This window comes from Amblyomma americanum, chromosome 10 (genome assembly GCF_052857255.1).
Source record: "Amblyomma americanum isolate KBUSLIRL-KWMA chromosome 10, ASM5285725v1, whole genome shotgun sequence".
NCBI classification, from domain to species: Eukaryota; Metazoa; Arthropoda; class Arachnida; order Ixodida; family Ixodidae; genus Amblyomma; species Amblyomma americanum.
In genome coordinates, this window is record NC_135506.1 from 120,284,621 (window position 1) to 120,299,923 (window position 15,303).

At 41.6% G+C, this 15,303-nt stretch overlaps 1 protein-coding gene across 10 annotated transcripts; it reads right to left on the minus strand.

Moving 5' to 3' along the window:
- Nucleotides 1-48: 48 nt before the first annotated feature.
- LOC144107660 (uncharacterized) lies at nt 49-15,301 on the minus strand. Of its 10 annotated transcripts, none has more exons than XM_077640767.1 (3): nt 15,015-15,301; nt 13,576-13,680; nt 49-10,824 (listed from the first exon to the last, which is right to left on the minus strand). In XM_077640767.1, exon 3 carries the CDS (start codon nt 5,273-5,275, stop codon nt 4,541-4,543), a length of 735 nt encoding a protein of 244 aa, XP_077496893.1. In that variant the 5' UTR covers nt 5,276-10,824; nt 13,576-13,680; nt 15,015-15,301; the 3' UTR covers nt 49-4,540. The 10 variants fall into 10 exon arrangements, with proteins under 10 accessions (XP_077496893.1, XP_077496892.1, XP_077496898.1 ...); XM_077640766.1 differs by lacking the exon at nt 13,576-13,680 and having other exon boundaries at nt 49-8,398; nt 10,544-10,824; nt 14,388-15,301; XM_077640772.1 differs by lacking the exon at nt 13,576-13,680 and having other exon boundaries at nt 49-5,163; nt 15,105-15,301.
- Between the last annotated feature and the right edge of the window lie 2 nt (nt 15,302-15,303).

The window sequence follows — 15,303 nt, forward strand, 5'->3', positions numbered from 1 at the left end:
TTCTCCCGTAATACTAGCATTTTCACGAAAATAAAATTCACTGTTGGCTTGCTTAATAATGTGTGCACAATACAAAAAATAATCAAGAATAGTAAAAATTTCGAATATTTGGGCAGTTTGGTCTCTGATGGAATCACCCACCTGCATCTTGTTCACACCACTACCGACCTCACTCCACATACAGATATTCGATATGTTCTTGACTCTACATATATCTACAGAGACCCCAAGTGCAACACTCCAAAACCGTGGACCTTTTCAGCCCAACGGCATGGAAATAAGGGAGCAATTACTCCCTTACTAAATAACTCAATAACGAGCACGCAGGTTTGGGCCCAAACAGCTGTTGCCCCAAATTCCCAGTTCCTTGCCTAGCTTCACTCAATGGAAGCAAGGTTCATTGCAATGCAAGTCAAAGGCTACATATGTACGCTTAAGTAACAGTGCGCTGCTCCCTCTGCTTCTCTGCTGCATGCATCACAAGCACAATACTGTCCCATCAGCTTATTTTGGTGTTTAAATCACGCGATGATGAAATTTCCAGAAAGTCTGGAATTTTCCCAGAGATCCAGACTACGCAACTTCTGACCACTACACAATGGCAACACAAAGCACAATCCATGCAGAAGTGCTTAGTGTACACTCTGCATCCTTATTGCTTCCTTATTTAATTATTACTCCCTTATTACTCTCCAAATATGTCTCTGGCCTTTCTTACAAGAAAGAATAAAACGAATTGTGCAGACACAATAATGCAGCTAGTATCTTGCTAATTTCACGCAAAGGCATGCTACTTGGATATGCTTTGCATTGCTAGACATTCTTGTCCAAAGCGTACAAGGAGTATGCAGCTTTGCAAGCACACAACCACGAAAGCAGCAGCGTACCAGTTTGTTCCTTTCATTCGCTCATGAAAGCCATGCACAAAGGTACATTTGCATGAAACAGGTCCTGCACCTGAGCGTCAGCCGTGTATGCATGTTATTTCTTCTGCTTCCGTTTTATCGCGGACTTCACCACAAACAATGAACTAGCCCAGATAAGCCTCGCTTTCAGTCCTTCTGGCACGACTGCAAATTCTGCCCCAACCTTGATCTAATGGTTTGATCTATCTAATGCATCCTTCGGCCAAGTTGACCAACTGCATTTTGGAGATTTCTGCACCCCGTGCCACCCGTGTATTGTACGTTCTGCAGCTACGTTAATGAAATACTTCAAAACATTATACTTATACTATAACAATCAAAACTTATACTATAACAATCATGTCGAAGCATCCAAAAAAGACAGCCGAGATGAAAGCGATTTCCATCAAATGCAAACTAAACCTCTAAATAGCCTGTTAATGCTGGCATAAGAATTTTTGAGCACCAATGAAAAACTAAAGGACAGTCAGCCTCTCAACACTATAAAAAGTAAGCAGTGTATGCAGCAGCATGCAATAAGTTTGCTCTAAATAAATTTAAAGCATCACGTACAAATGTAATTATAATAAGAGTGACATCAGGACACCAACCACAAAAACCAAGTAAGGTACAAGAGAGTATTAGCACAATGCCTCCAAGTATACACAAATTACGGCTTCATAAAACAGCATGGCCACATACCATTCTCATAGAAATGGTAACTTAAAAGGATAACAATACCTGTCTTGACAGCCAACTTTGCCCCCAGTAAACCCCGACGTTAAGTGTACAGGCACTTTATAAAACAATACAAGCTTCCATGAAGCTGGATGGCCTTGTGTTTGCACAACATTCACGTTAGTAGAGAAATTTTACAGCACTCTTAGCCTTCTGTACCAAAATCATGGGTGCTACTTTATTATTCACCGAAGTAGTTTACACGCCTTCTTCTTCAAGAGGTTCCAGCAAAACTGTCCACAGCGCATCACTCAAGAAAACTCGTGTGTATGCTGGCACAAAGAAGCACTAAAGTGCATAGCAAATAGTGTAGATGACGATAGCGTCAGGTTCGAGATGCAGCCAGATGCAGCCATTAGCGCAAGAGCTGGCATCCACCGTGTTGCCACGAAGTTCACAGGATGTCAGAACGTTGGTGAATGATGTCACAACACATAAGCGAACATGTATAGTAACGAATGATAGAACACAATGTACTAGACATGTGAAAGTCATGACTCAGTCATTCTGCAACATATCATGACTCAGCACTTTACAAATAACATAATGCAAAATATATACAGTTTATGCCAAGTATGCATAGTCATAGTCATGACTCATAATCATTCTGAAATGTAGCATGACTCAGCACTTCACAGGTAACCTAATGTAAGGGGTATACAGTTTATACAAGGTATTCATAGTCATGTCTCGTCCTCACAATCATGACCCATAGTCATTCTCCAACATAGCATGATTCAGCATTTTAATGCTTTCGCATTCTCACAAGTAAGCAGTCTTAAGAGTGTCTGTTGAATTTTTGAAGAGCAATAACAAAAGCACTCTATTCAGGGGCCTGGTAGCAAACATTGAGGCCCGACAAAGAAACATTCGTCCACAAAAATTGGTCAATGGAGGCTAGGCATCCACGGAAAGAGGTTTGGTCACATAGAAAGCTGTTTCTTGGCTATATTTAGAGCCCCCGCTGCCATCAAGAGAACATGGTCAAAGTTGCATCATATCCAGCCTCTTGAGGAGCTTTCAAAAATGCAGGACTCAATACAGCACATTTTATGGAGGGTGCTCAACCAAAAGTATGCAGATTCATATGCAATTCAGCATGTAATATAACACTTCCAAGTATTTATCAGCAATCAGACAGAACCAACACACAGGAGTATGCATTTGAGCAAAGATTGTATAACTTCTAATCTACTGGACATTGCCCAGCACCAAGTTGAAAGTTTGAAATCCACCAAAACGCTTTCAAACATGTTTTTGAGCCAAATTACCATAACTGCCAAGTTTGAAAAAAAAAAAATTAATGACAGAATTTACACTCTGCTTTACAGTAGGATACCACTTAAAAAAAAAAACAGCTAGCTCTGGCTCATGGTCTGAGGCATCCTCCATTACTCTGCTAGTCATCAAAACAGCAAACGAGATCAGCTTTTTAATGTTTGCCTTAATTATTAAACAAGCCAGGTGTCAGAATTCTAGGGCATATATTTTTTTTCTTGTGATTAGCCTCTTGTTTAAGCAACAAGTTTTAACAACCAACTACTCTTTTGTTGTGGAGGAATTCTGAGCGATGGTCCTGAAAGTGGGCGGAGCTTCATTGCAGACTTAAGCTGCACTGACTATAGGAAGCCATAGCTTTGATCAGTTAAAAAAAATAGCATACTTAAGTGACATAATTATCCGACCTTCTACACCCCTTTTGCATGAATATTTACAGTCATCTAGCTTGCAAGAGCAGGGCAGCCTCCAACTCAGCTTTATGCCAAATTAATGGAAAGGCACACTGTATAAACTGCTAGCTAGAAAGCAAACCTTGGCACTTCCACAGTATGACATCGAGCATAATCTGTGAAAAACCATAAAACTGAATTCCTGAAGCACTTCTACCATAGTTTCCCAGATACAATCTAGCCACTTACTGAGTGAAAGCAGTCGAGGGACCATGCACTCATTCTTTCTATAGCAGCAAGGAATGCATGAAACTTGAAATAAAATAATGTGACAAAATCGGTCTATGTTCAAGCATGTGTTGCCAAGCTACTGCTTTCAGAAATCCTTTGTGTGCACTAATGCACATGCAGGAAAACAAACTCAATTTCAATAGCAGTAGCCGTCAATTAAAGAAAAAAATGAAATCACTGCTAGGCTTAGTGCACCCTCAAAAAAACCTGTGAGTGTGCTGCACCCTCAACTACTGTGGCAGTATTTCCCTAGGCAGAGACGTGAAACTAGATTTTAGGGCAGCATAATATGCATGGGAAGAATGCTGCTAGTCTTGCTGAACATGAAACAAGCTGTACACTTTCACAGCCACACCATCTGGACCTCTTTTGCATGGCAACGGTCATGTACAAATTATGTAACACGCAATCAACACCAGTTAAATTACGCACACTGTAGGACACAGGGCTCTTCCAATGATCTCCAGTTTCCCCGTACTGCACCAGTGATAGGAGGGACAACCCAAATGTAACAAATGAGCACATTATTTTCAACCCTTAACTGAAAATATGAGGGCTTATTCAAACTGATATTTTGGTTCTGTAAACACTAAGTGGACTAAAACAGCTCCCCTTAACTTGAACTCCACATTATTTTAACAAAGTTTTAGCACCCTTAAGCTGAAATTATCAAAAGCAGGGCATACATATATATGCTCACCGGCTAAACACTACTTTGGCAGCTCCTCAGCAGCCTAACCAGATCATGTGGCCCATGTGTAAAAAAAGCTGCACTGTATTCATTGGCAAATGAGTCAAGGAAAACCACCATCAACTCAGCAAAGGCAGACCCCTCATTCAAAAGTCTGTATGTACAAGCTTACAAGCTTCAGTGAAGATTGTTGCAAGTCAGCGAATAAGCTTCTGGATATCACAGAGCAACAACCTGAACCCATTTCAAGATGGCAGGCTGCTCTCAGCCGCATGGCGGTAGTTGATGTGGTCGCGAAGCACAAACTTGCGTGTGAAGCGCTTGTTGCAGAAGGTGCACTGGAAGGGCCGTTCACCTGTGTGCGTCCGCATGTGGTTCACCAGGGTACCCTTGGCAGCAAACGCCATGGGGCACACCTCGCACTTGAAGGGCTTCTCGCCCGTGTGTGTGCGCATGTGGTTGGCCAGGTTGAACTCTGTGCTGCATGTTATGGGGCAGACGGGGCATGCGTGCCGCTTGCGGGCCGCATGCCTCCGCATGTGGTTTGACAGGTTGAACTCAGTGCTGCACACAATGGGACACAGGTGGCATGGCCAGCGCCGCTTCAGAAAACGCACTGCCACTGCTGAAGACTGTTCCTGCTGCGGAGGTTGTTGATGCACAGTTGAAGAGTCTGGATGGCCTGCCCCCTGCCACTTCCGTCGGAGCTCTTCGCCAGGGTTCACGAAGTCGCTCTGTTCCAACGCAATGCTGTTCTCTGCAGTGGCTTTGGGCATGAGGTGCCGAACCAGTTCGCTGCGGCCACCATGGTGACCTTGGCTCACTTGGTCCATACCTTCGGAGAACGTGAGGGGTGCTGGTTCCCAGCCTGCAAGGAAAAATAAAAGATTTTTGCAATGCCTTCCATTTTGTAACAATGCCAGCCTTACTCTGGCCAAGCGCACACAGTTGTAGGACTGCGAGCAATAAAAACGGTGCATTCTCGTTCAATCAAACGCGCTTAATTTGAACATCCAGTTTATCTGAACTAAACTCTGAACTGCACATAATGTAAACATATTCTTGAACCCCATTGAGTTAAAATCATCAAAAGTCAACTGTAAAACGAGTTACGAGATAGAAAAAATGCATGCACATGGGTTATACAGCTGGCACATAGAGCATACAGAAAAATTTTTTTTTTAATGTTTATGTAAAATACTTAAGAAAGCAACACTAAATACAATTTGGCATTCATCCGCACCACATATAAAGCTATTGTGAAAAAAAATTCTTGCATGCTGCACACCAGTTTGTAGACATGATCAGTTGGCTGCAAAGCGCAGGAGTTACAGGACAGAATTTCACGATAGGCCAAATATGGTAAGATGTGAGTTCATCACAGAGAAAATAGCACAGATAAACACAATACAGCAAGAAAACATGATGACAGAACTTTTAAAAGGTAGTCACTGTAGAAATGAGTAAATAAGTGAAATGAATATCGAAGTGACAAAGATTAGTTGACAGAGAGAAAAGCACAAGTTATTAGTGGTGCAGTGACAAACACACAAAAGCAAAAGCTTAAACAGAATAGCTGCTTAATAATGGACATAGTGTCAGTAATAGAGTAACAAACTGACAACTATATCAATTTTTAAGCAGATACTTTTAGCTGCCTGCAATTCAGGAAATGCCACATTTGAAGAAATTTCTCAAAAAACTACTCTTAAGGATTCAAGCAAAGTGGTTACCACTTGCAGATCACACAGGAGCCAGCGTCAGTTATGATCAACATTATCCAAGACAACCTGCTTAAATAGCAGTGAACAAGCCCAATGAGAAATAAAAATTAACTCCACTATTTCGGTATGTGGGTATCAGGAATTCCTTTCCCAATTCTACAGCCATATTTGCTCGACTTCTAGAGATATGCTGCACTATATCCATTGCATATAAAACACTCTACCGCACATTATTTATACTAAAAAAGAAAAACAAAAATAAAAATTTACTTCATTTTTAGTGCCGCCTATTCCTTATACAGCCAATATGGACAAGCCTATGAATGAAGGTTAAACCTAAAAGTTGAAGGAGGTACAAACAGACTTTGTAAAGAGTTGCAGTGCAAACACATGGGAATGCTTAAAAGTGTTAAAACTTGATAAGCATTTCTTGTACAATGCAGGCTGAGGCCACGATAGCCCCAAAACAAGAAAAGACTTGGCAGAAGTGAGCGATCAGTACATGCGCTATCATCCACCTACCTCACGCTCAGAGCACTTCCGATCAATTCTAATGGCTCCTCATTTTAAGCTTTGACTTATATTAAGCACATTTTTATTAAGATACTGAACACACATGAGCACAGCTAGGGAACCACATTCACTTCATCAATTTAGTTCGCAACAGGATCTCAGATATCAGCGTTTGAAAAGCACATAGTACATGGGCCCCATTTAAGCATCCTTTATGAATAGGACACCATTTATCAAGTCCAATGGTATTACACCAAACATGTTAGCCACTAATTTGGGAGTGGAAAAAGAAAAGGCGTCGACTGCTAAAGCAACAGCCCAAAGGAAGTTGTGCTCAAGTAATGAGTGAACAAATCCAAATGTAAAAATTTAATACATAAAAATCATCAAGCCACAAACCACTAAAATGGTAAATAGAACAGGTGCTGCCTGCCACATGCTGCAATATTTTCCACAAATATACAAGAGGCAGTGACAGTACTTTAGTAACAGTATAGTGTAAAAAAATATGAAACCCTAGAAATATAGAGATAAATAAAAATCTGAAAATATAACATAAGCTGTTGAAAAATATCACAAAAGCCAAAGCCAGCCACAAGAAGCCCTGACTAGGATGTTTATCATAATTTTCATACCAGAAAAATAAGACCGAAACTTATCCATAACAACAAAGCAGCATGATAATACTACTAACCATAGCTGCTATGATGCAAACCATTGAACTAATTAACAAAATGTGCTAAAGGTATCTCCTGATGAAAAGGAAATATAAGCACAATGTTTAAGCAAATTGCACCAAAACGTAAGTAGTATGCTATTTAAACATAACACAGAGCACAAGTAATAATTAATACTGGGAATGGTCGAGTAATGCAATTTTTGAGGCTAGAATTCACACATGCAGAGTTATACAAAAATACATAATACTTTAGAGATCTAGTGCTAGACCAACTGCTAGAACTTCTAGAACAAGCTGCTAGAACAACAAGAATCATAGCATGAAGACAAGCCAAATATGCATTTGTTTAAAACATCCATTAAACACCAATGCAGCGAGAAAAGCAATAATCAACAACACTAAAGCAGCCAAACCCATGCAATGCAAAAGGTGTCTCAGATTCCAAGCCAAGTAAGATTGACTCCTCTTAAAAAGCATGCAGAATGCCGGCTAAAAGTCTTTCTGCAGCGTGTACAGATCCTCCTAAAGGGAAAAAAATGAAAATCTGAACAATACTGCAGGCCTCGTATTGGCTACTACCCAATTTTAAACAAATTTTTCCACGAATCTAATCATAACGTTCATCAAATACTTCAATCAATGCTAGGCTTGACCCTATTCCGGGCTTCTGACTGCCAAGACATACTACAGCAAACAAGTATTTCCATTAAGGAAAGAGAGACTACAGGCGCTCATCAACCCTACTTCTTTACGGAACATTGCATCGTTCAGATCCTGGTACAACACAAGCAAGCGAAGCGTATATCCCCATCATCACATATGATTCTCCCTAACATGGCACAGCAAGTCTTTCAACTGGCCAAACGACTCCGGGCACATCTCACAGTTGTGGTTCTGGACATCTAAGCGCATCTTGGTGCAGCTGGGCTTCTGTACACTGTTGAAGCGAGTGAAACGACAGTCTGCAAGCTGAACGGCAGGTTGCTGTCTAGACAAACAGCCACTTCGCTGATGTTCAATGGCTGCACCAGCACTCAGCCGCATGCAGTTCCCGAGCTGCTTTGCCGGTGCGCTGGCAACTACACCAGCGGCCAGCCAGCTGTGCCGTCGAGGTTTCAATGAACGAATGCTGGGCTCGAAGTGCTTTCTGATGGAGCAAGCTTGAGGATGGTGGCCAGATTCGAGCACTGCAGGAGAGTATGGGAGAGAGGCTGCTGCATGACTGCCACTAGGAAGATCAAAATGTGCCAACAACAATGGAACCGGAGCTTGTCTCAAGTCAGCAGCACCCCTATACTTGAGAGGCTAACCAGAAGCTTAACCAACCTCGCCTGCCTGCACTTTTTGCAAGTAGAGGACCCAACACTGCACCAGCCCATTTCCAAATTATTGTAGCTGATCAGGACGCATTAAAGATCTAGTACCCTCTCACCAAACTACATCAATTTCTCAAGCAGCAAGGCTAGACTTGCCGATTTGCACTATGCACACAAGAGCTATTCAGATGATCTCACGAGAACAGGTGCTTCTGGGAAAGGATGCACTTTACTCTTCTATCAGTGTAGCAGTGTTCTGCCTAAAGTGTTGTAATTCATATAGTCGCACGGCAACTAAAAGAAAACCTGTGACTGCCTTGCATTCTCTCACTTTTCCCCTAGCTCTGTGAGTTTGTTTTTAAAACTCAAACAAGACAGGCAACCAATTTAAAAGTTTGTAATCTATACCTGTAGCTTCACACCATTACCCAGCAAAACTTCTCAGTCATTCAAGAAGGGCTGCTTAAGCTTCAATGACAAATTCAAAGACACTACGAATAAAAAAAAAGAAAAAGTCCCCACGCAGAATGACACCAACACAAGACACTGCAGTAGGAATGCACATTTCAATGCGTACTAAACCAGGTCATTTTCCTACTCTACTGCTGCTATGCAAAAGGAAGTTCATTAAGCACTTTGTGCACGACTCACACTCTTCAATAGAATGTACTTGGAGAAGCAGGTGATGGACACACACAAGCCAGACAAATTGCAGAGACATTGGATCAGTAAAAGGCACGCCAATAGTGTGAGAAAAATCTTCACTCAAAGATACACTAATGGCAAGCAAAAACTGTAGTCATAACCACCTCTCTGTCCCAACTAAGAGCAATAACAAAGCAGCGAAAAACCATGACATTCATTGCTTTATAAACATACTAATACTATTTTCAAACGCTTTTAATGCACTAATACCTTGTACTTCAGCAAATTCATTTCTTAAGCAGGAAAGCAAAGGCCAGAAAGAGTTGACACATCTGCTCCATTGTGGACACAGCTATGAAAATTCTCTAGCCAAAACGTTCTTCTACCCATAACGCAGCTGGTATTCACTTTGAAATGAGGATAAAATGCTTGGCATGAAAGAACTAGTCATTTCAGTAAAATCAAACGAAGCAGCAACAAATTAAGCGAGAACAAGACAAATGATACAAAGACGGCAAAATGAGATCTTAACTGAGAGATGCTCAATACAAGTGCAGGCTAATTTCGCTTCTAAGGTGAGGTGTCAATCAATGTTGCTTGTATTTCCTCAGCAGTTAATACGTTTGCGTTCTTGTGTTGGCATTTCAGTTTTCTTGTTCACATTCCATTTGTTACACATGGTACAGAAGTCGCAAAGCGAAGCATAGAGTATATTACAAAAAATATGAAGAAGACAATCACTGACGCACTGCAAATCATAGATCAAACAGCCAATATGGATTTGAAAGATGCAAATCAGTAAACTAAACTGATACAAAGCAAAAAATCAAAAAAAAAACAATAACCAAAGCCAATAATTTATTCTATCCTTCTAATGCCAAAGAAATCTTCTTTAGAACTGAAAGCACTACAATGGAAAGCCCTGCGATGTGAGAAAGCAACCCTCCATCACTTGGCATCAAAAAACTGCACTATCACATAATTAAGCAAATAATGTGGAACCATCACTATAAACTGTTTAGAAGTATTCATAAAATGGCAGTTTTCCACGCTTAGAGTTGCCCTAGTCAAACGAACACGAGTGCACTTGGGAGGTCAGAAGGCAGTGGCAGCAATCTTTCACTTGTGTAAGTAAAGAGAGCATACTATTCTGCTTCAAATGCAATCAGGCCTGTCAAGCCCATGAGAAACCACACTGGTTATCACTACCTGCCAGCACGTGCTGTAACTCTCAACCTGCCTAAGGCAATGAGTGAGCAGGGTTTTTTAAAAGATCACATGCCAAGCACCGTCTGCTTCTCGCCACAGCTGTACAGTTGCTAGCATAAGTTTACACAACACAAGTTTCACAGATAAATTTAATTTCCTCACATCCAGGACACATTGCTTGAGATGTAATCGTGCACTGGATGAATCACACTCAGCAATAAACCACATAGTAGATCCATTCCGGGCTGCTTGCAAGGATAGGATGAAATAAAGTTCTCTTGCCTCCACGGATTGTCCTGTTAGAAGAGATTTTGAAGGATTCTTTTTTTTACGAATAAATTATTGGCCTTTGCAAAAACCACCCTGTCATGGCTGGTGTAGCTTGGGCACAGCTGCTCTGCTTGAATAGCGCTCCAGTGAGACTTCGATTTGCGGCTCCAAAACTGCAAAAAGGACAGCATTATATTACCAATACTTCCAATTAATAATGACAATAATGATGAATTAGTACACATTGTAAGAAGTGCATGAAATTTTGGTTTAGCTGGAAGGTCACCTATCTATTGACCATGACAAAGTACCAAGCCAAGAAGTACCCACTGCCCAAATTAGTTGACATGCCACACATAACTGCATTTCAGACTCCCAAAATATGTCACTTTTTAAAGTTTTGTATTAAAATGCAGCAATTTAATTGCTTTTTTTATTTATGCGGTTTAACGTCCCAAAGTGACTCGGGCTGTGAGGGACGCCGTAGTGGAGGACTCCGGATAATTTCCAACATCTGGGGATCTTAATTCCGCACTGATATCGTACGGTACACGGGCTTCTAGCATTTCGACTCTATTGAAATGCAACCACCGCAGCGGGGATCGAGCCCGCTTCTTTCAGGTCAGCAGCTGAGGACCATAACCACTGAGCCACCACAACGAATTGCTGCAATTTAATGTTCCAGGCTTCTATTGACAGAGATAAACCAAACACTTATTAGGTTGCTGTCATGGATTATTACTTGGAAACCTAACAAGAATAGGGAAAATGGAAGATAAAATAAAATGATCTACAGAAGCTTGCGATGACGACTGACACGAAGAGAGACAACCAACATCCATTTAGACTCAAAGCTCTCGCCAGGGCCTTTTAGTTATTTTATAAAATGTTAACAGCCCTTCAGCCAAAACATCGACGGCCTGAGATCTCTTCCACTAAAACCATCTGATTTGGATACACTTCTTTCCTGGCTAAATCCTCTTTACTGACCACAGCTTCCAGTTCCACAAGTACAACAGCCTGTACAACATACAATGAGCATTCTGTAATACTCATAAGAAAAGCACATCAGGCTGGCAGTTTAGGTCACCCTGAATTACTCTAAGAAAACACTTGAATGCTGCTACGATACAGCAGGATAGCAATCAGGGCGCACACTTGCAAAGAAGCTCTGGACTGCAGTCTTGCTCTAGTTGCTGCCTTCATACTAACCACACTTTCACAACTGCCATCGACTTGTCACCCAGGTTTGCTCAATAACTTTCCACGTCAAAGTGAACTAACAGCAACATTTATGTGACAAAGGACAGGACTTTCCATTAACAAAACATAAACGAAAAGTGGGTATGGGGTAACTGTGTGAGCTTTATATGTCATTTACTACATTAATATTTCATAATCAGTTAATGGCAATGCGGAAATAGGACAAAAAATTTAGTACTCCACAGTGGATTTTAAACTTATGACTATGCATTACTATCTTTGATGTGTTTGTTTTACTCAAGGACCTCTAAGGGAGCTTCAGTGCTGGCTTAAACGGTGGAACAAAGATATCAAAAACAATAATGTGCATGAAACAATAATGCATGAAGACTGTTAGTGAAAAGGCTGAAATATGTCATTTAAATCGGGGGATAAAACCTGTGCAAACCCAACAACTGAACATGACTGACTGTGCTCAGGTTGCACTCGGCAAGACAATGCAAATTTTGTTCGATCGGTTAAGCTCCAATCACCCGCATAATTGTGTGACAAGCTACTACATCGATCACTCAAAAAATACCACACAATTAGCAACAACATTCATAACAATGCCTGGGTATGAAGCAGTATAGCCGCAAAATCTATGATGCCTTCAGGCCTCACACAATATGAGAAGTGTGAAAAAACCTCAATCTAATCTATCCTGCTGCGAGAAACTGCAAAAAGTCTATCCATATGCAGCTGTACCAGAGTTCAAAAAATACCATCCTGTAAGCACACATATTCCGACTGAATTTTTACTGATTGTTAAACTTTGATGTGAAATGAAACAAAATATAAAAAAAGACAGCCTGTTCACTCAAAAACATCAAAGTGACCTAAGCAAAGGCACTCCAAAGCTATACGAAAGCAAAGAGAGCAGAAAAGGACTAAAGAATAGCAAAGCAGTGAACTGAAACCCACACTCTTAATTTTTGCATGCCTCCCAAGAAGTGTAGCACACACAAAAAAACAGAACTCACACACCAGTTTCTCCCTCAGAGCACTTCTATACAAAAACCAGTTACTGTGCTTGCTGACTGAGGCGTACCAAGAGGACACACACAGCTGAGAAGTAAAATTCTCATGTAATGCAAGGATGTGTAGGGGTGCGTTTCCTATAACTCAGAACTTTTAAAAGCCAATACTCTCAACACGATTAACAGACTGGTATCCCTTGGCAGAGCTCCTGCTAATAACCGATGCTGATGAGTGCCCGTGATCAAGAACTAATATTGCTACAACCATCATTCACCTCACACCACTTTCTACTTCAAAGGTTCAGATAGATAAACAGCCTTCTCAAATGTTCCTAGGCTGCTTCCCATGTGGAAAACACTCCTCACTTCCCAAGGCCTTCAGGGCATGAACAGAGGCCAGGTGCCCATTAGGCCTCAGCGACATGGAGCAGCCTCTAGGAACTTTCAGACTGCACTGCACAACCTTGACTGAAACCTTCATGCGCCATTGAAGACCAAAATGTCCACTGCAGTGTCATGTAATACTCCTTTGTCTTTACTGCCTATCCCAGGTACAAAATAATTGTTCAAATGTCAAAAATGAATACTCTTTAGAAGAAGAAAGAATTTTCACAGAAAAGATGCGAGGGAGCATAGACAGCCTGTCCTAGCAAACTTAGTTCACCTGGCAAATATCCTTCAAGATACTCCTTTAAAACAAACCTTAAATGTCCTTTTGAAGTTGTAGGAAGATCCCCAAAGTGGCTGCCATCAATCAAAATGACAGATTTTTTTTCTATTGTATGGCTGTCCAACGGAGCTGTAAAACTGAAGTAATAAAACATAATGTGTACAGAAATACAACTTGAAGATCAGGCACATAGCCAACGCGACAAATTTTGTAATCTATGAAAATGAAGATGCCTATAAAGTTGCAAAAGGCAGTTCATAAGTTCAATGTCATGTCTCGTAAAACAATTCAACATCGAAGCAAAGCTGATCAACATGTAAGCAGGAGAAACACCTTTCACATTATTCCTTCCCTTAAACTCAAAACAAAAGCCCCATTCTACCAAGCACTGTTGCTTAAACTGTGCTAAAGGCGCTTTAAAGCAGCCAGTTACGAGTGTGATTTCACACGCACCGCCACTCTCTTATGGCAATTCGCATACTGCAGGTGCTTTCGAAATGCATACAAATAAAATGACTGTGAAAAAGTGGGTTTCGCATGTAGGAACGACAGTGCACTTATTGCAATAGACCGCAGTGAGCCAATAAAGCATGACCATGGCAATCTTGGCTGCACACACAACCCAGATTTTAACATGCTTGTGGCATGATATGCAAACTATCCTAGCATCATTCTTGCTCAATAACAGTTTAACAGTCCCCTTGTGGAAACGCTGCTCAGTAGGCTGAGGCTTTCTTGCCTCTTGCTCATTTTGTTGTGTTGGGTTTTATGGTGCATATAGGCAACCAAGGCCATCATGCGCCAAGCTCGAGGCTTGCTCATTTTGTGAAGCCAAGGATTTCACCTTTCGAGTACTGTGGATTCAGCCGAGGACGAAGAGATGAGGTGTAAAACACACCAAACTCACGCGCACGCACACACACACAAAAAAAACTAAACTTGAGGACAACTTTCTGTAGTGGAAGCGACGAAAGCGAGCCGTCAACTTTCAAACTTGTTTGCTATGTTCGTCAACGCGTGAGAACAGCACGCTTGTCGAAGTCGAAGCCGTTCCCTCGCACTCGTGTATCTTCACACGAAGCGCCACAGAAAGTTGTTCTAGAGAACAGAAAGTAGCAGTGCGTTAAAATCCTTGGAAGGCTGCGCAGTAGACAAAGCAGACGAACGTGTCGCGCATCTCCATTCAAGCGGGCGAAGCTCGAAACTTTCGGTTCGTCATAAGTTGCGCAGGTGGGTGACACGGCTATTTGAACCGAAAAGCCCCGAACCCGCGATAAGCTGTCTACAACGCCTATTCGCGTATGGTCCACTCGACACAACAGTAAACATATCTGCGAGAGGCCATCCTTGGAAAAGGACAGGAGAAATTGTGTAAACGCCGTTCACGACTGCGGCCGAGACCCGGAAAGCGTGCGCCTGTTGACTTCATCCCGACTAATTAAATATTGCCATGGATGGTGAAAGTTCTAACATTTTTCTGAAGTTCGCAGCCAGCGAAAGTGAAAACAGCGAAGTCTAGCCGGAAGAGTCCCAAGGCACGCCGTCGAGACACGAAAATGACCTGTGCGACGTCCTCCAAGGTCTCAGGGCGGCACGTCCAGCTGGCATCATGAGAAGAGCGTATGAATGTCAGGAGCACTGCCATCTACACCAAGAGAATGAGGAAAACACGGCAAACACTTGTCACAACTTTGCCCATATCCACTTAGTATCAGGCGGTCAGAAACAGTCAGCTATCAACAACAAACATTTTACACTGA